Raw genomic sequence first — 20,990 nt, forward strand, 5'->3', positions numbered from 1 at the left:
CTTAGGGGAGGGAGATTGGTAGAGAATTGAAAGTTTAGAACGAAGGCAACCTTCTGTGACAGACTCAGTCATCTTAATAGGTAGGTAAAGAGGTAGGTTCATAGTACTCTAGGGTACAGTTGATGATTCACCAGCAAGAATGGCTCATAATGGAACATGTGGGGGGTAAAATCTTTTTAGGAATTTGCCTTTTTTTTTTTTAAACTGAACTGTAACACCCCCTACACAGAGAAACATCGGATACTTTGATTCTTGCCTTCCAGAAACCACCAACGTTCCATCATCCAGTAAATATTCAATGACAATTTGCGGAAGTAAAGGTTTATTTTTACTACCTGAGAGCAGTTATACACAGATTTCTGATACAGCTTCACCTCTCAGTAGTGTGACTGAGATTGTAACAGGAATCTGCGTTCAATCGGGATTGGCTCCTGCAGAAGTAGATGGTTATTGTTGAAAAGTGTTAAACTAGATGGGGACGACTGACGATAACTGAGCTTTAACATCTGTTTAACAGCTGTGCTGTGAGTAATCTGAAAAAGGTCTCTTTGGAACTGGGTGGGAAATCACCGCTCATCATCTTCAATGACTGTGACCTTGACAAGGCTGTGAGAATGGTGAGTGCTGCCTGAGATATCCCAGTCATTCCAACTCTGCTGTCTTCTTAGCCTTTCAGAAAATGAGGACTGGTCCCAGTTCTTGTTCACCGAATACAGCATTAGTCCATGTAATCCTTACTCTTTGCTCCCCTTCAGGGAATGGGAGCGGTCTATTTCAATAAGGGGGAGAACTGCATTGCTGCTGGCCGTTTGTTTGTTGAAGAGTCTGTCCATGATGAATTTGTTCGGCGAGTGGTAAGTCATCCTGAAATCCTTCTTGTTCAGTGTTCTACAGCCTGAAAGAGAAAATGCACATATATGGTCCTGTATTGTACCTCCCATCCTATTTTCATACAGGTTGAAGAGATTAAGAAGATGAAAATTGGTGATCCTTTGAACAGGTCAACAGATCATGGACCACAAAACCATAAAGCTCATCTGGAAAAGCTGCTTGAATATTGTGAAACTGGAGTGAAGGAAGGAGCGACGCTGGTATATGGGGGAAAATCCGTTTTACAACCTGGTATGAAGCCCTCCATTGAAATGGATCGAAAACACAACTGTAAATTTTCTTGTGGTTCAGTTGAACAGTGTTTAGTGCTCTCATTTTCACACTCACTTCAAATGAAATCAAAGGCAGGCACAGAAGATGCTATTGGAAAGGCTGGAGGACTAAAAGGTGATAGAATGCAACAAAGCCGAGGATGTGTACTGCAAAGGAACAAGATTTGGCCATTTAAGCCCTTGAGCCTGTACCACCATTCAGTGAAATAATGGCTGATCTATGACCTAACTTCATATACCCACCTCCGCCCCATATCCCTATAGATATAAAAATCCATCAATCTTAGATAACTGATCCAGCATCAATTGCTGTTAGTGGAAGAGAGTTACAAACTTCTACCACCCTTTGTGTGTAGAAGTGTTTCTTAATTTCACTTCTGAAAGGCTCTAATTTTTAGACTCTCCCTCCTAGTCCTCTGAAATAGCTTCAGTGGAAATAGTTTCCCTCTATCCGTACCAGCTCTTCCCCCATCTCTTAATATCAAAAACTTCAATCAAATCACACCTTAACCTTCTAAATTCCAGAGGATACAATCTTAGTTTATTTAATCTCTCCTTGTAGTTTAACCATTGGAATCCAGGTATCATTCTTGTAAATCTATGCTACTCCCTCCATGGCCAATATATCCTTCCTGCGCTGTGATGCCCAAAACTGCTCACAGTAACTCCCGGTGTGGTCTAACAAAGGCTTTGTATATCTGAAACATGACTTTCTACTCCCTTATTTCCATAATTCCCTTGGCCTTTATTTATTTTCTGTACCTATTCATGACATTTTAATGATCTGTGTACCTAATTCCCTAAGTCTCTTTGCACCCCAGCTTTTCTAACTTGTCCCCATTTGGAAAGTATCCTATCTATCCTGTAAGATTCTGGGATTTGGAGCCACAGGTACCCAAGATAGACAGTAACTATTTGTAAGTAACTTTAAGATAGTTTATTAAGGAACCACCGTTTAGATATGATGCATTAACTAATTAGACAGAAAAAGTATACAATCCATGACAGTTGATGCTGGATGGACAGTTGGCACAGTGAACATACAAACATATGTACAGTGAACATACAAACATATGTACAAACATATGAATTAGGAGCAGGAGTAGGCCACTTTGCCCCTTGAGCCTGCTCCGCCATTCAATAAGATCATGGCTGACCTGAATGTAACCTCAACCACACATTCCTGCCTACCCCTGATAACCTTTCACCCCCTTGTTAATCAAGAACCTATCTAGCTCTGCCTTAAAAATATTCAAAGACTGTCTTCCTCAAAAGGCAGTGGAAGTAGAGTTCCAAAGACTCACAACCCTCTGAGAGAAAAAATTTCTCCTCATCTCTGTATTAAATGAGCAACTCCTTATATTTAAAAAGTGATCCCTAGTTCTAAATTCTCCCACAAGCGGAAACATCCTCTCCACCCTGTCAAGACCCCTCAGGATCTTAAATGTTTCAATCAAGTCACCTCTTACTCTTCTAAACTCCAGTGGATACAAGTCTAACCTGCCCAGCCTCTCCTCATAAGACAACCCGCCCATTCCTGGTATTAGTCTAGTAAACCTACTCTGAACTGCTTCTAATGCTTTTACATCTTTCCTTAAATAAGGAGACCAGTACTGTACACAGTATTCCAGCTGTGGTCTCACTAATGACCTGTACAACTGAAGCATAACCTCTGTACTTTTGTAATTAATTTCCCTCACAAAAAATGATTACATTCTATTAGCTTTCCTAATTACCTGCTGTACCTGCATACTACCCTTTTGTGATTCATGCACTCGGACACCCACATCCCTCTGAATCTCGGAGCTCTGCAATCTCTCACCATTTAGATAATCTTTTTTAATCTTCCTGCCAAAATGAACAATTTCACATTTTCCTATGTTATACTCCATTTGCCAGACCTTTGCCCACTCACTTAACCTATCTATCACTTTGTAGCCTCCTTACGTCCTCTTCACAATTTACTTTCCTGCCTATTTTTGTGTCATCAGCAAATTTAGCAACCATTCCTTCGGTCCCTTCATCCAAGTCATTTATATAAATTGTAAGAAGTTGAGGTCCCAGCACTGATCCCCGTGGCACACCACTCGTCACATCCTGCTAACCAGTAAAAGTCCCATTTTTGCAAACTCTCTGCTTCGTGTTAGCTAGCCAATCTTCTGTCCATGCCAATGTGTTACCCCCTACACCATGAGCTTTTATTTTCTGCAGTAACCTTTGATGTGGCACTTTATCAAATGCCTTCTGGAAATCTAAGTACAGTACATCCACCGATTCCCTTTATCCACAGCACATATGACCCCTTCAAAGAACTTCAATAAATTGGTTAAACATGATTTCCCTTTTACAAAACCTTGTTGATTCTGCCTGATTGCCTTGAATTTTTCTAAGTGCCCTACTATAACATCTTTAATAGTAGCTTCTAACATTTTCCCTATGACGGATGTTTGGCTCACTGACCTATAGATTCCTGCATTCTGTCTCCCTGTATTTTTGAATAAAGGAGTTAGATTTGCTATTTTCTAAGCTAATGGAATCTTCCTTGAATCTAGGGAATTTTGGAAAATTAAAACCAATGCATCAACTATCTCATTAACCACTTCTTTCAAGACCTCAGGGTGATGTTGGTAGTGCAGTGGATGCTGTGTACATGAATTTTAGCAAGGCATTTGACAAGGTCCCACATGGCAGATTGGTCAGGAAAGTAAAAGCCCATGGGATTCAGGGTAATGTGGAAAACTGGATAAAAGGTTGGCTTTGTAACAGGAAATAAAGGGTAATGATCGATAGATGCCCTTGCGAATGGAAAGTTGTCTCAAGTGGTGTTCCACAGGGCTCGGTGTTGGGACCCTTGCTGTTTTTGTTATATATTAACGATTTGGACGTGAACGTGGGGGGCACAGTTAGGAAATTTGCAGATGACACAAAGATTGGCCGAGTAGTGGATAGTGTAGAGGATAGCCATAATCTCCAAAACGATATAGATGAGTTGGTGGAGCGGGCGGTAAAGTGGCAGATGGATTTTAACATAGAGAAGTGTGAGGTCATACATTTAGGGAGGTCAAACAGTTACAGGGATTACAAAACAAATGGGAATATACTAAGAGAGGTAGATGAAGCGAGAGATCTTGGTGTACAAGTACACAGGTCCTTGAAGGCAGCAGTTCAAGTAGACAAAGTTGTAAAGAAGGCAAATGGAATGCCAGAGGTATAGAATATAAAAATAAGGATATAATGTTGGAATTGTATAAAACACTGGTGAGGCCACAACTGGAGTATTGTGTGCAGTTCTGGTCACCACATTACAGGAAGGACGTAATAGATCTGGAGAGAGTGCAGAGGAGGTTTACAAGAACGTTGCCAGGGTTAGAAAAGTGTAGCTACGAGGAGAGATTGGATAGGTTGGGGTTATTTTCCTTAGAGCAAAGGCGGCTGAGAGGTGACTTGATTGAGGTGTACAAAATTATGAGGGGAATAGATAGAGTGGACAGGATAAAATTGTTTCCCTTGATGGAGAATTCTAGAACCAGGGGACATAGATTCAAATGATAAAAACAAAAAACTGCGGATGCTGGAAATCCAAAACAAAAACAGAATTACCTGGAAAAACTCAGCAGATCTGGCAGCATCGGCGGAGAAGAAAAGAGTTGACGTTTCGAGTCCTCATGACCCTTCAAGAGTTGACGTTTCGAGTCCTCATGACCCTTCCATAGATTCAAGATAAGTGGCAGAAGGTGTAGGGGGGACATGAGAAAGAACTTTTTTTTACACAGAGGGTAGTGGGTGTCTGGGATTCGCTGCCCAAGTTGGTGGTAGAGGCAGAAACTTTAAACTCTTTTAAAAAGTACCTGGATCTGTACTGTAAGCTGCAGGGCTCTGGGCCGGGTGCAGGAAGGTGGGATTAGAAAGGGCACCTGGGTGTCCTTGGGCTGGCATGGACAAGATGGGCCGAATGTCCTCCTTCTGTGCTGTAACTTTTCTATGGTTCTATGTCCGTCCGGACCTGGGGATTTGTCAGCCTGTAGGCCCAACAGTATGCTCAATACCACTTGCCTGGTGATTGTAATTTTCCCGAGTTCCTTCCTCCCTTCCATTTCCTGATTTACAGCTATTTTCAGGATGTTACTTGTGTCCTCTATAGTGAAGACCAAAGCAAAATACCTGTTTAATTCATCTGCCATCTCCCTACTTTCCATTGTCAATTCCCCAGGCGCACTTTCTATAGGACCAATGCTCATTTTGTTAACTTTTCTTATTTAAATATTACTAGCTAGCTTTCTCTCATATTCTAATTTTTCCCTCCTTATTAACCTTTTTGTCATTCTCTGCTGTTCTTTATATTCTTTCCAATCTTCTGACCTGCAACCCTTCTTTGCATAATTATATGCTTTTATTTTAAGTTTGATACTGTCTTTAACTTTTTTAGTTAACCATGGATGGTGGGCCTGCCCCTTGAAATTTTTCTTTCTTATTGGAATGTATATATTCTGTGTATTCTGAAATATCCCTTTAAATATTTGCCACTGAACTTCTATTGACATAACCCTTAACGTCATTTGCCAGTTCACTTTAGCTAGCTCTGCTTTCATGCCCTCATCCTTGCCCTTATTTAACTTTAAAATACTAGTCTTGGATACACTCATTTCTCCCTCAAAATGAATGTAAAATTCAATCATTTTATGATCGCTGCTACCTAGGGATGCTTTCACTAAGACCTAGGGGTGCTTATCAATTAATCCTATCTCATTGCTCAATACCAGGTCTAGTATAGCCTGCTCTCTGGTTGGCTCCAGAACGTGCTATTCTAAGAAACAATCCTGAAAACATTCAATGAACTCTTCATCTATGCTACCTTTGTCCATCTGATTTTTCCAGTTTATATGTAGATTAAAATCCCTCATGATTATTGCTGTACCTTTCTGGCAAGCTGCAATTACCTCTTTTTTTATACTCTGTCCTACAGTGTAGTTACAATTAGGGGACCTGTACACCACTCCCACAAGTGACTTCTTGCCTTTATCATTCCTCATCTCAACCCAAACTGCTTTTACATCCTGGTTTCCTGAACTTAGGTCATCCCTCTCTAATGTGCTAATCGCATAATTAATTAACAGAGCCACCCCTACACCTTTTCCTAACTTCCTGCCCTTCCTAAATGTCACATACCCTTCAATATTCAGGACCCAATCTATGTCATCCTGTAGCCATGTCTCTGTAATGGCGATCAGTTCATATTTATTACTATTTGCACTATCAGTTCATCTGTTTTGTTTCGAATGCTACATGCATTTAAATACAGAGCCTTTGGTTTTGTCCTTTTACTATTTTTGTAGCATCTAGCCTTATCTGCTGATTTACTCTTAGATTTGTATCCTCTGTCCCTTCCTGTCACAGTCTATTTATCATTTCCTATATTAATACCTCTCTCTCTCTCTTGCCTTGTCTCTGCCCTTTGGTTTACCACATCTTCCCAAATTTGATCCCTTGCCCCCACTATCCAGTTTAAAAAACCCTCTCCATGTCCCTAGTTAGGTGGCTCACAAGGACACCAGCACAATTCAGGTACAGATCCCACTTTCCCCATTACTGGTGCTAGTGCCCCACAAACCATAGCTCACTTCTCCCACACCAGTCTTTGAGGCACTCATTCATTTCTCTAATCTTAATTGTCCCGTGCCAATTTGCATGTGGCTCAGATAATAATCCAAAAATTATTACCTTTGAGGTTCTGCTTCTTAATTTTGTGCCTAGCTCATCATACTGACTATGCAGAGCCTCCTTCCTCATCCTGCCTATGTCGTTGGTACCTGCATGGACCACGACCACTGGATTCTCACCCTCCCATTGCAAGTTCCTCTCCAGCCGTGAGCAAATGTCCCGAACCCTGACACCGAACAGGCAACAAAGCCGTCTGGACTCTCGCTCTTTGCTACAAAGACCAGTGTCAACCCCCTCAGTATACTGTCTCCTACTACGACTATGTTCCTTTTTGCTCCCCCAACTTGGATGGCTTCCTGTACCGTGGCACCATGGTCAGTTTTCTCATCCACCCTGCAGCCCCTGCTCTCATCCAAACAAGCTGAGAGAACTTCAAACCTATTTGACAAATGCAGAGTCTCACACTCCTGCCCTCTGGGTTCCCTCACTAGCAGTCATACCTTCCTGTCCCTGGCCACTGACCAAATCAGAAGACCCTATCCTAAATGGCATGACTGCCTCCTGGTATAAAGCATCCAGTTAACTTCCCCCCCTCCCTGATGTGTTGCAGAGTCAGAAGTTCAGCCTCCAGCTCATTGACTCTGAGCTGAAGTTCCTCAAGCCGCAAACACTTACTGCAGACGTGTTTGCCCTGGATCACAATGTTATCCAAAAGCTCCCACATGCGGCAGCCTTGACATAACACCTGTCCTGCCATCCTTAATGTGTTTTAAATAATTTCTTAATTATATGATTCACTTATTTATTTTTAAAAATATATTTTATTAATTTTACCACCAAATCGTTTACTATTTTAAACTTTAGTGATAGAATAGAACTTACCCACTTACCAGATACTCACCAAACAGCTAGCTCCTTTCCCTGTAGTAGAGCAAGAACCAATTTCTATGGGGCAAGGAAGATAGAAAGAGGACATCTCCTTCTCCCCCTTCACTGAACTCCCCTCACCAAACTCCAATTCTTCACTTAGTTAGTCAGCTGCACTCCATTTGCTTTGGCTGCACTAAAGAGCCCTGAATTTATAGTAAACTGAACTGGGGCTACAGTAACCAGATTCAACCAGTTAGCTAATTAACTACTCAGCTCCTACAGCTGAGAGTGAGTTTACCCTGTCTAAACTGCAAGAAAAGAAGAACTTAGCCTGCTTACACAACATTTTTTAGTTACTGCTAATTACAGACTAGATTAGATTTTAAGAGCAAATTTAAGAACAAAATTAACAGTTAAAACTCCCCTCTCACCAAACTCCAAGTCATCACTCAGTCAGCTGCACTCAGTTTGCCAAGGCTGCACTAAAGAACCCTGAATTTGTAGCATGTGTTGATCTCAGCAGCTTGTGGCAACAGCATTCTGCCTTCTAGTTGAAATGGTAGGGGAATCTTGCCCCAGTCTTCCTCCTCCTCCCCATCTATCTGAATGAAAGCAGCTGCCAAAGAGTATTGCCACCTCACCAGGACACCCGCGGTATCTCCCCAGTATAACACCTCTGTGTGTGTGTATATATATATATATATATAAAATATATTTTATATACATATATATATAATTTATATTTATTTTTATATTTTATATATATATGATATATATATTTATACATATATATATTAAAGGTTGGCAGCTTACCCAGTGTCAATCGTCTATCTAACTATTCTGACCAATGGATACAGGACAGGTACTCCAAACATCAGGGTGGTTACCACTTCACCCTGTTCGTCACCCTACTCGAGGTCAGCTTTTTGGTTTACGTCCTGCTGAGGGTCATATCCTGGCCCTTTCTAAACACTTGCATGGAAAAGGAGGGAACAGGATGCCATCTTAACAACTTGGGAATGTCAACATGGCAGTCTGAACTAAGTGACCCTGCCTGTTTCCACAGACTGTTTAAAAATTGCTGCCTTTTTCAAAAGCTTTTTAGGGCATGTTATATTATGCATAAAATATCTGTTTATTCAAGACCCGAATTTCTTACAATTTTATATTGTAATTCACTTGCTAGAGTTTTGCCTATTAACTTAATCTATCAAAGCCTATTGTAATTTAATGCTTTAATCTACACTGATTAAAATCATGGACAGGATTTTTAGTTCAGTGGGCGCCGCGATCGGCGGGTCACAGAGCAGCTGGGGAACTGACCCCCGACTGCGATCGGCCCCCAACCACGATTTCACGCTTGCTGGCCAACTGAAGGCCAGCCAACATGAAAGGCGCACTGAAAGGCTCAGTACTGCTGGGGCGGAAGCGGTGGGAGAGCTAGCGTTGAAGTCAGTGCGGGCGTGGGGGAGCGCGGAATTAAAACTCCCTGAAGGCAGAGGGCTACCTCAGGGAGCTGAAGAAGTTAAATGCAAAAAATAAAGATTTTAAAAACCGGGAAAAAATGCCCACGCATCAGAATCAGTCACCCGAACATATGGATGATGAAAATTCTGTCCAAACATTTTTTTAAAATTCATATCGGAAACCTCATCCCACCCTTGGATGAGGTTTATTGATAAATGCAAAGGCTGCCTGGCCGATTTGCTTGCCCGCCCATCGTAGCGTTGGACAGACAATGAAAAATCTCAGTTAATTACTACTTTAATGGCCTTAATAAGCCTCTTAATTGTCGGCAGGCACACTTCTGACTCTTGTGCATGCCCGCAGACCGAAAGTGCGCAGTGATGACAGGACACTCGCCCGATGTCATCACGTGCTATTTCACACTTGAGTGGGTTGGGCACGTGCCTGGATGCCGAGTGAAAAATTCTGCCCCATGTATCTTTGTGTCATTGACAAATTTGGATGTGTGTTTTTTTTATACTATCATCTAAGTCATTAATGAATACAGTGAAGAGTTGGGGCCACAATACTGATGCTTTCCGGGCAGCATTAGTCACATCCTGCCAATTAGATTACCTGTCCATAATCCCAACTCTGTCTCTTACTGCTGAACAGATTTCTTAACCAGGTCAGTAATTTGCTTTCAATTCTATGAAAGCCAATAAAAGTGTCAATAGCGGAAACTGCAAGCACTTGAAACTTCTTTATGTTGTGTAAACAAACATTGTTCAATTGACAGCGTAGATCAGAGAGCCAGAACTGTCAATCAAGCAGTGTTTTCCCTGGGACCCAGATGTTTCAGTAATCTAATGCATGTCTGGTCCCTAGCCAAGAATGCTTAATGAAGCTTGGCTGAGAGCCCAGAAATCCATTAGCCTGTTCAAACAACTGTGATGTATGTGGAACCCTTGCCCCAGAAAGAGTCAGTGGGCAGTAACTTCTGAGCTTCCCAGCATTAGGTTGGGGCAGGGGTACCCCCAAAGATGCGATGGGGAATACCTCTCGGAACTTCACGGGTAAGGGTTTGCACGGCAATTGCCCAGAAGTGCAATCTTCCTTTGGGCAATTGCCCTGCACTGGGAATCATCCAAAAATGTTACTTAAATTGTAAATTTCGGATAGTTCTGGCTGTGTTACACAGTTACCCAGAAAAGGTTAGCAGCATTAAAACCTCTTGTTACTTCTGGGTAACTATTGTAAACACCCAGACCAACCCCCCCATGGGACTTCCCCCACACTCCCGACACCCACCCCCAGGGGCTCCCCCAACCCACCGACTAACTTCTCCCTGGCCTGTCAATTTCAATGGGACCTTTAACTTACCTGGTTTACAGTAGCTAGTGCTGTAAAAAGGGGGCGTGTCCTTCAATCCGACCCAATGTATGTGGAACCTGTACCCCAGTGAGAGTCAGTGTGTGTGTGGAATCCATGCCCCAGTGAGAGTCAGTGTGTGTGGAATCCATGCCCCAGTGAGAGACAGTGTGTGTGGAACCTGTACCCCAGTGAGAGTCAGTGTATGTGGAACCTGTACCCCCGTGAGAGTCGGTGTATGTGGAACCTGTACTCCAGTGCCAGTCAGTGTGTGTGGAACCTGTACTCTCATGAGCGTTGGTTTATGTGAAACCCATATCCCAGTGAGCTTCAGTTTTAGTTAACAGTCTCTTATGAGGGACTTCACCAAAATGCCTCTGGAAGTCCATATAAATATACCTCTGCCCACTACTTTAGTCACCTCTTCAAAAAATGTAATTAGATTTGTTTAGCATGACCTACCCTTTATAAATTCATGCTGTCTCTCACTGATTAGCTGAAAATTTTCAAGGTTTTCAGTCACCCTATCTTTAATTATAAACTACAGCAATTTCCTGACTGCAGTCATTAAGCTAAATAGTCTATAATTGTCTGGTTTCCCTCTCTCACCTTTCTTACGTAGCAGAATGATATGAGCAATTTTCCAGAATTGGAAAATTTCTGAATTGAGAGAGCTTTGGAAGATTATAGTCAGGGTATCTGCAATGTTCTCACCTACTTCCTTTAAAACCATAGGAATCCGTCAGGTCCTGGGAATTTGTCTCTTTTTAGTGCCATTAATTTCTCTATTACTGTTATCTTGCTTAGGTTACTCTTGGTGAGTTCCTGTCCCTGATTCAACATTAGTTCTGTGGGATTTCTGGCATGCTGACCCCTTGCTCTACTGTAAATACTGATACAAAATAATTCAGTATGTCTTCATGCCTTTATTATCATTGACAACATCACCATTATCAGTTTTCTACATTCACACATTGCATTTGACCACTCTCTTTTCCCATATAAATTGTTTTTAGTATTGATTTTGATGTCCCTTCTAAGTTTCTTTTCATGCTCTCTTTTCATAGCTTCCTATTTGTTTTGTTTTTTATTCTTTGTACCTTTCTCATACACCAGGATCTGTGCCATTTTTTCTTTTTGGATTTTTGTATGCTTTCTTTTTTAGTTTTATGTTGTCTGTTATGTCTTCAATTGTCCACGGTTGTCTTTTTTTGGCAAATAGAACTCTTGCTCTTTAGGGCTATAAACTGATTCTGTGTCATGTTAAATAAAAACAAAATGCTGGAAGTACTCAGCAGGTCTGGCTGGAACTGTGGAGAGGGAAACAGAGTTAACGTTTTGAGTTGGATGTTACTCATCTTTTTTGAACACCTTCCAATTTCCCATTAATAGATGTACCCAGTTTGCCATGGAAAGACTCTGGGCAGAATCTTGTGGAGGCAACGGGGGTCTTGCCTGCTGGCTGGAGAGCTGATGAGAAACCCACATTGCCTCCTTTGGGGAAGTCCCGCTGAACCATGAGTTAATCAGGCAGCTGAGAGGCCACTGGCAAGCCTACCACAGGATCAGGACACTGGGGGGAGGGGGTGTCACACCCACCAAGAGCCAGCAGCTCTTTTGCTCAGCAGCATCACTGGTGGCTGCTGTCAGAAGACACCCACCAGAGGCCCAGGATCACTGAGTGACCCAGACCAGAGATTAATAATGGCGGGAGGCAGGTCACGGGTAGGGGATAGACAGCAAGGGCAGGGGGATGACTCTCGGAAGGCAGCTCCCTTTCCTGATGCCTGGGTGCCATTGAAGGAGGCCCACCCCTCTCGAGATACGACAAACAGCCCACACAGGTTTACTTGTCATCCTCCCAGCATGGTGACAGACTCATTCACAGCTGAGTTAATACTAACGGCAGCAGCATGAGGCCCTTAAGTGGTCATTAGATGTCCACCAAAGGCCTTCAATTGGTGACAGGGCAAGAAGTTTGACCACTACCTTCCCTCCCTGGAGTTAATCGTGGTCGATGTGGGAAGGTGTTGATGAAGGTGTTCAGCATTGGATCCTGGACTATAGGGAAAGTCTGGGATCTCGCCAAGGCAGACAGACAGGCTGGGGTGGACATTTTGGGGGGTGGGACGGGAAACAGTGGAATGGCAAGGCCTTGGAGAGGCCTCCGATGGGCACAGGGGACCCATAAAGGAAGTGCCCTTCTTGACTGGCCACTGTAGGTTAAATCCCAGCAGTGGCAGGAGTCCTTCAGTGATCATTAATTTGATATAGAAGGGGATTCACCCATGGGCAGGTGGGCCTCCAAACGGCATCCCTGCCAGTAGTAAAACTGTGGCAGAGTGGATGGATATGTACCGGGAATGATGCCCATCGCATGGCACCGCCCTACCTCCCCCACTACGAAGCTGTCCATGGGGGCCATAAAATCCAGCCCATAGTTTTCTGAAACAATCTTGGGGACTTTCAAAAATTTCATTCCGTTCCTGATGTGTTCATCTGTTTATCCCAATCAAAATGCAAAAGTTAAAATCCTCCATTAAAACCACTTTGCCTCTGCTTGTCTAATCTCAGCGTTTATAGACAAGCTGGTACTTTACAGCTACTACCAGGGCTCGTGTACACAATCCTCACTACAGTCTTAAATCCTTTTCTATTCCTTCTACCCATAAAGCCAGCTAAATAAAGGTTAAATATTAATGATGGGGCTACTACTGGTTAATGACGGGGCTGCTACTGGTTAATGATGGGGGCTGCTACTGGTTAGTGATGCGGTTGCTACTGGTTAATGATGGGGGTTGCTACTGGTTAATGATGGAGCTGCTACTGGTTAATGATGGAGCTGCTACTGGTTAATAATGGGGACTGCTACTGGTTAATGATGAAGCTGCTACTGGTTAATGATGGAGCTGCTACTGGTTAATGATGGGCTGCTGCTGGTTAATGATGGGGGCTGATAGGGCTGCTACTGGTTAATGATGAAGCTGCAACTGGTTAATGATGGGGCTGCTGCTGTTGAGGGCTAGTGAGAGGAGCAATGTGTAAGTGGTCTTGGTGTCAAATGAGGTCTGGAGGCAGTTTATTCACAATGGCTAATCAAGATACACAAAGGATACAAAACAAAATCTATAGTAATTGCCTTCATTGGCAGGGGTATTGAGTATAAAAGCTGAGAAGTCATGCTGCAGCTGTATAGAACCTTGGTTAGGCCACACTTGGAATATTGCGTGCAATTCTGGTCACCACATTACCAGAAGGATGTGGAGGCGTTGGAGAGGGTGCAGAGGAGGTTTACCAGGTTGCTGCCTGGTCTGGAGGTTATTAGCTATGAGGAGAGGTTGGAGAAGCTTGGATTGTTCTCACTAGAGCGACGGAGATTGAGGGGCAACTTGATAGAAGTTTACAAAATTGTGAGTGGCATGGACAGAGTAGATAGTCAGAAGATTTTTCCCAGGGTGGAAGAGTCAATTATTAGGGGACATAGATTTAAGGTGAGAAGAGAAAACTATAGAGGAGATGTGCGGGGCAAGTTTTTTTACGCAGAGGGTAGTGAGTGTCTGGAATTCGTTGCCAGAGGAGGTGATGGAAGCAGGTACGATGGTGGTGCTTAAGAGGCAGCTTGACAAATATATGAATAGGATGGGATTAGAGGGATACGGACCGCCGGAAGTGCAAAATGTTTTAGTTGACGGGCAATATGATCGGCGCAGGCTTGGAGGGCCGAAGGGCCTGTTCCTGTGCTGTACTTTTCTTTGTTCTTTGTCCTTTGTAATGAACAAACTGTTCAATGTTGTGAAAAAATATTTTAATGAATCAAACTTCAACTTTTTCACTTTTTGAAATTAAAATCCAAATTTTGACAAATTGCATCAATGGGCAGTTAGTAGATAAAGAACACCATATAAGAATCTAACAGTGATAGTCATCACTTTGTTGATCAAAAATTGATTAATAATCAATCAAAAATTGAGTTTAGATTTCCTAGAAAGTGGTGAGGAACAGGCTGGACGAGACATCGAGTCCTGTGACCTGGGAAAGGGAAATGAGTTCAGGTACAATCTATATTGTCTAGCTGTAGATGGAAGTCTCGTCTCAGTATTCAGCTCTGGCTCAGCAGCAATCACTCCATCTCTAATTGTTTTTTTTTTGCTCTAGGTTTCTTCATGGAGCCAACAGTGTTCACTGATGTGGAGGATGACATGTTCATTGCCAAGGAGGAATCTTTTGGACCAGTGATGGTCATTTCTAAATTCAAAGATGGGTGAGTTGGATGCTCAAATGGAACTACTGACCTACTGAGTGAGTGGGAAGAGGTTATATTTTTAAATTCATTTATGGAATGTGCGTGTTGCTGGCTAGGCCAGCTATTATTTCCCAACCCTAATTGCCCTTGAGAAGATGGTGGTGAGCTGCCTTCTTGAACTGCTGCAGTCCATGTGATGTAGGTACAGGTACAGGTAGGTAGGTGCTGTTAGGAAGGGAGTTCCAGGATTTTGACCCAGTGGGAACGGCGATATATTTCCAAGTCAGGATGGTGTGTCTTGGAGGGGAACTTCCAGGTGGTGGTGTTCCCATGTATCTGATGTCCTTGTCCTTCTAGATGGTAGTGGTCATGGGTTTGGAAGGTGCTGTCTAAGGAGTCTTGGTGAGTTCCTGTAGTGCATCTTGTACATGGTACACACTGCTGCCACTGTGCAGCGATGGTGGAGGGAGTGAATGTTTGTGGATGTGGTGCTCATCAGGTGAGCTGCTTTGTCCTGGATAGTGTCAAGCTTCTTGAGTGTCATTGGAGCACTCATCCTGGCAAGTGGAGAGTGTTCCATTACACTCCTGACTTGTGCCTTGTAGATGGTGGACAGGCTATGAGGAATCAGGAGGTGAGTTACTCACTGCAGAATTCCCAGCCTCTGACCCGCTCTTGTAGTCACAGTATTTTTATGGCTAGTCCAGTTCAGTTTCTGGTCAATGGTAGCCCCCAGGATGTTGATAGTGAGGGATTCAGTGATGGTAATGCCTTTGAATGTCAAGAGGCGATGGTTCGATTCTGTATTGTTGAAGATGGCCAATGCCTGGCACTTGTGTGGCGCAAATCTTACTTGTCACCTGTCAGCCCAAGCCTGGATATTGTCCAGATCTTGCAGCATTTGGACATGGATTGCTTCAGTATGTGAGGAGTCGCGAATGGTGCTGAACATTGTGCAATCATCAGTGAACATCCCCACTTCTGACCTTACAATGGAGGAAAGGTCATTGATGAAGCAGCTGAAGATGGTTGGGCCAAGGACATTACCCTGAGGAACTCCTGCAGTAATGTCCTGGAACTAAGATGATTGCCCTCCAACAACCACAACCATCTTCCTTTGTGCTAGGTATGACTCCGATCAGCAGAGAGTTTTCCATTGACTCTGGTTTTGCTAGGGCTCCTTGATGCCACATTCGGTCAAATGCTGTCTTGATGTCAAGGGCAGTCAATCTCATCTCACCTCAGGAGTTCAGCTCTTTTGCTCATGTTTGAACCAAGGCTGTAATGAGGTCAGACATTGAGTGACCCTAGCGGAACCCAAACTGAGCGTCAGTGAGCAGGTTATTGCTAAGGAAGTGCTGCTTGATAGCGCTGTTGACAACCCCTTTCATCATTTCATGGTCATTACTGTACAATAAATCAAATGAACTTTAATATAATGGTACAGGCACAACACATAGTGTTGTCTGTTACGTTCTGCAATTTCTGTTTTTATCATGGGCTGCGCAGTGACTGCTGTGGAGAGATCTCATTGTGTATCAAAGTCAGAAACAAGCTCTGAAAGAATTTAAGCAAGATTTCTATGGATAATGAGATACTTTGTTTAATATTTCCCTGTCTAGAATCATGATATGATGCAGTACAGAAAGAGGCCATGCAGCCTATCATAACTTGGCTGGAATTTTGAAAGAATTCCAGTTAGCCCCACTCCCCAACTCTTTCACCATAGTCAAGCAGATTTTTCCTTTGAGTATTCACCCAATTCCCTTTTGAAAGTTATTATTGAATCCCTTCCACAACCTTTCGGGCAGCACATGCCAGATCACAAGACCTTGCTTCATAATTTTCTTTTGCCTCTGGTTCTTTTGCTGTCACCTTAGATCAGTGCTATCTGGTTCTGTCATTGGAAACCGTTTCTCCTGTTTACTCTATCAAAACCCTTCAAGGTTTTGAACACCTCAATCAAATTTCCTTTTAATCTTCTCTGCTCCAAAGATAACAACCTCAGTTTCTCTAGTCTCCCCACAGAATTAAAGACTCTCTTCCCTGGAACCATTCCATTAAATCTCCTCTGTACCCTCTCCAAAATCTTATTATCCAAGTGAGGTGGCCAGAATTGAATTCAGATCTCGTCATCAGGCCTAACCAGTGTGTAAAGGTTTAGCCAACCTCCTTGGATTTGTACTCCATTCCTTTATTTATAATGCTAAAGATCCATATGCCTTTTTAACAGCCGACTCAATATGTCTTACGTGCTTCAATGATTTGTGTAGACACTGCAAGGGTCTCTGTTTCTCTGCACCCCTTCTAAAGTTATACCATTTAATTTAGAGTGTCTCTTCTTATTCTTCCTGCTAAAATTAATCATTTCAGACTTATGTTAAATTTTATCTGCCATGTGCCTGCCCATTTCTATGTCCTCCCCAAGTCTGTTACCATCCTCCTCACTATTTACTACATTTAGGTTTTGTGTTATCTGTAAACTTTGAAATAATGCTTTGAATACCTAGGTCTAGACCAATAATTTCTAACAAAAATAGCTGTGGACCCAATACCTACTCCTTGGGAGCACCTCTGTATAATTTCCTTCAGTTTGGAAAAGCAACAATTCACCACTACTCTGCATAAGATCAAAGAACTAAGAGCAGGAGTTGGCCATTCAGCCCCTCAAGCTTGCAATGCCATTCATAAGATCATGGCTTTAACTCCACTTTCCTGCCTGCCCCTTTTACTCCCTTGTTAATCATGCGCCCATCTGGATGGGGTGACTTTTTTCCTTTGAGTGCCACCAATTTTTCAAATTCTTCTTTATTATCAGTTTTTAATCCTGTCCAATTTCTGTACTACCTTCTTTACTACTACAGTTGCAGCATCCTCTTCTTTAGTGTAGACAGATGCAAAATGCTCATTTAGTACCTTAACCATACCTGCTGCTTCCACACGATTATCTTTTTGGTCCCTAATCACCCTTGCTTTTACTATCCTTTTACTCTTTATATGTTTTGTAAAAACTAATCTATTCTCATACACGCCCTTTGACTCTTTCATTTCCTTTTTCAGTTCTCTCCTATAATTTTTTTTGTATTCAGCTTGATTCTCTTACAAACCTTACAGACTCTTACAAACATAAGCTTTGTTTTTCTAGTTTATTTTAATCTCTAACTTTGATCATCCAGGAAGCTGTAGTTTTGGATGCCCTTCCTTTCCCCTTATGAGAATGCCTCCAGTCTGTACGCAAACTAGCTGCTCCTTGAAGGCCTTTCATTGCCTATTCCTCTATAGAGACTTGGTTTTAAGATTTTTTTGTGTATAGAGAGACTTTGTTCAAGGTTTCTCTGGATATAGAGAGAATCTCCATCCCTATCAATGAGTAAACCTTGAATGACTGTACTTCATATCAAACATAACTTGAGTAGAATTTCAAAGCCTGTCCACCACCTACAAGGCACAAGTCAGGAGTGTGATGGAATACTCTCCACTTGCCTGGATGATTGCAGGTCCAGCAACACTCAAGAAGCTTGACACCATCCAGGTCAAAGCAGCCCACTTGATTAACACCCCATCCACCACTGATGTACACTGGCAACAGTGTGTGCAATCTACAAGGTGCAGCAACTCACCAAGGCTCTTTTGACAGCACCTTCCAAACCCACAACCTCTACCACCTAGAAGGCAGCAGATTGATGGGAACACCGCGACCTGGAAGTTCCCCTCCAAGTCACTCACCATTCTGACTTGGAAATATATCGCTGTTCCTTCACTGTCGCTGGGTCAAAATCCTGGAACTCCCTTCCTAACAGCACTGTGGGTGTACCTACACCACAGGGACTGCAGCGGTTCAAGAAGGCAGCTCACTGCCACCTTCTCAAGGGCAGTTAGGGATGGGCAATAAGTACTGGCCTTGCCAATGATCCCTATGTTCTGTGAAAGCATAATAAAAAAGAGTTTTAAGATTACTGTAATCTGTTTTTGAAGAAATATTTAGGTAGTTATGAGATGAAAAGTATATTCCATTGTGAAGTGCTGATTTTAATCTCTTTATGTTCACTTGATTTCAGAGATGTTGATGGAGTATTGCATCGGGCAAATAATACAGAGTTTGGTTTAGCATCGGGAGTTTTTACGAGGGACATTGGGAAAGCGATGTATGTGAGCGATGGACTTGATGCTGGAACTGTATTTATCAACACATATAATAAAACTGATGTTGCAGCTCCTTTTGGGGGCTTCAAACAGTCTGGATTTGGGAAAGATTTGGGTAAGTTAACGCTTTATTCAGAAACACAGCTCACAAGAGTGTGAGGCTCACAGGAGACTGTTGCAGGATTTTATGCTTATTGCTGGAACCGCACAAGTGCCTTCACATTAAAGCATTCACTCTGTGACTGAGCAGAGAGTATTATGCTAATCCCCAGGACTGAATGAACTGAGCATAAGGTCGCTGTACCTGGGGGACTGACCCTGGTCTGACTGACCCTGGAGGACTGGCCCTGGTCTGACTGACCCTGGAGGACTGGCCCTGGTCTGACTGACCCTGGGGCACTGGCCCTAGTCTGACTGACCCTGGGGGACTGGCCCTGGTCTGACTGACCCTGGGGGACTGGCCCTGGTCTGACTGACCCTGGAGGACTGGCCCTGGTCTGACTGACCCTGGAGGACTGGCCCTGGTCTGACTGACCCTGGGGGACTAGCGCTGGTCTGACTGACCCTGGGGGACTGGCGCTGGTCTGACTGACCCTGGGGGACTGGCCCTGGTCTGGCTGACCCTGGGGCACTGGCCCTGGTCTGACTGACCCTGGGGGACTGGCCCTGGTCTGACTGACGCTGAGGGACTGGCGCTGGTCAGGCTGACCTTGCGGGGTTGACCCTGGGGCACTGGCCCTGGTCTGGCTGACACTGGGGGACTGGCCCTGGTCTGACTGACCCTGGAGGACTGGCCCTGGTCTGACTGACCCTGGAGGACTGGCCCTGGTCTGACTGACCCTGGAGGACTGGCCCTGGTCTGACTGACCCAGGGGGACTGGCGCTGGTCTGACTGACCCTGGGGGACTGGCGCTGGTCTGACTGACCCTGGGGGACTGGCCCTGGTCTGGCTGACCCTGGGGCACTGGCCCTGGTCTGACTGACCCTGGGGGACTGGCCCTGGTCTGACTGACCCTGGGGGACTGGCGCTGGTCAGGCTGACCTTGCGGGGTTGACCCTGGGGCACTGGCCCTGGTCTAGCTGACACTGGGGGACTGGCCCTGGGCTGACTGACCCTGGGCGGTTGACGGTGGGGCACTGGCCCTGATCTGGCTGACCCTTGGAGGGGCTGACCCTGGAGCATCAGCCTTGGTCTGGCTGACCCTGGGGCACTGGCCCTGTTCTGACTGACCCTGGGGGGCTGGCGCTGGTCTGGCTGACCTTGGGGGGTTGACCCTGGGTCATTGGCCCAGGTCTGGCCGACGTTGGGGGGGGTTGACTCTGGGGCACTTGCCCTGATCTGGCTGACCCTTGGAGGGGCTGACCCTGGAGCACCAGCCTTGGTCTGGCTGACCCTGGGGCACTGGCCCTGGTCTGACTGACCCTGGGGGCTGGCCCTAGTTTGACTGACCCTGGGGGACTGGCCCTGGTCTGACTGACCCTGGGGGACTGGCCCTGGTCTGACTGACCCTGGGGGACTGGCCCTGGTCTGACTGACCCTGGGGGACTGGCGCTGGTCTGACTGACCCTGGGGGACTGGCCCTGGTCTGGCTGACCCTGGGGCACTGGCCCTGGTCTGACTGACCCTGGGGGACTGGCCCTGGTCTGACTGACCCTGGGGGACTGGCGCTGGTCAGGCTGACCTTGGGGGGTTGACCCTGGGGCACTGGCCCTGGTCTGGCTGACACTGGGGGACTGGCCCTGGTCTGACTGACCCTGGGCGGTTGACGGTGGGGCACTGGCCCTGATCTGGCTGACCCTTGGAGAGGCTGACCCTGGAGCATCAGCCTTGGTCTGGCTGACCCTGGGGCACTGGCCCTGTTCTGACTGACCCTGGGGGGCTGGCGCTGGTCTGGCTGACTCTGGGGGACTGGCCCTGGTCTGGCTGACCTTGGGGGGTTGACCCTGGGGCATAGGCCCAGGTCTGGCTGACGTTGCGGGGGGTTGACCCTGGGGCACTTGCCCTGATCTGGCTGACCCTTGGAGGGGCTGACCCTGGAGCACCAGCCTTGGTCTGGCTGACCCTGGGGCACTGGCCCTGGTCTGACTGACCCTGG

General features: G+C 44.8%; 1 protein-coding gene across 1 annotated transcript in view; it reads left to right on the forward strand.

The window, feature by feature from the left end:
- Positions 1-20,990, forward strand: part of LOC144687519 (mitochondrial 10-formyltetrahydrofolate dehydrogenase-like) — a 129,947-nt gene that overhangs the window by 96,409 nt on the left and 12,548 nt on the right. Inside the window, exons 18-22 of the mRNA XM_078553760.1 lie at positions 518-617; positions 756-854; positions 957-1,122; positions 14,664-14,769; positions 18,810-19,009. Of these exons, the coding sequence (XP_078409886.1) occupies positions 518-617; positions 756-854; positions 957-1,122; positions 14,664-14,769; positions 18,810-19,009 (671 nt within the window). The remainder of the gene's footprint in view (positions 1-517; positions 618-755; positions 855-956; positions 1,123-14,663; positions 14,770-18,809; positions 19,010-20,990) is intronic.

This window comes from Cetorhinus maximus, chromosome 12, assembly GCF_964194155.1.
Source record: "Cetorhinus maximus chromosome 12, sCetMax3.hap1.1, whole genome shotgun sequence".
Classification (NCBI taxonomy): Eukaryota; Metazoa; Chordata; class Chondrichthyes; order Lamniformes; family Cetorhinidae; genus Cetorhinus; species Cetorhinus maximus.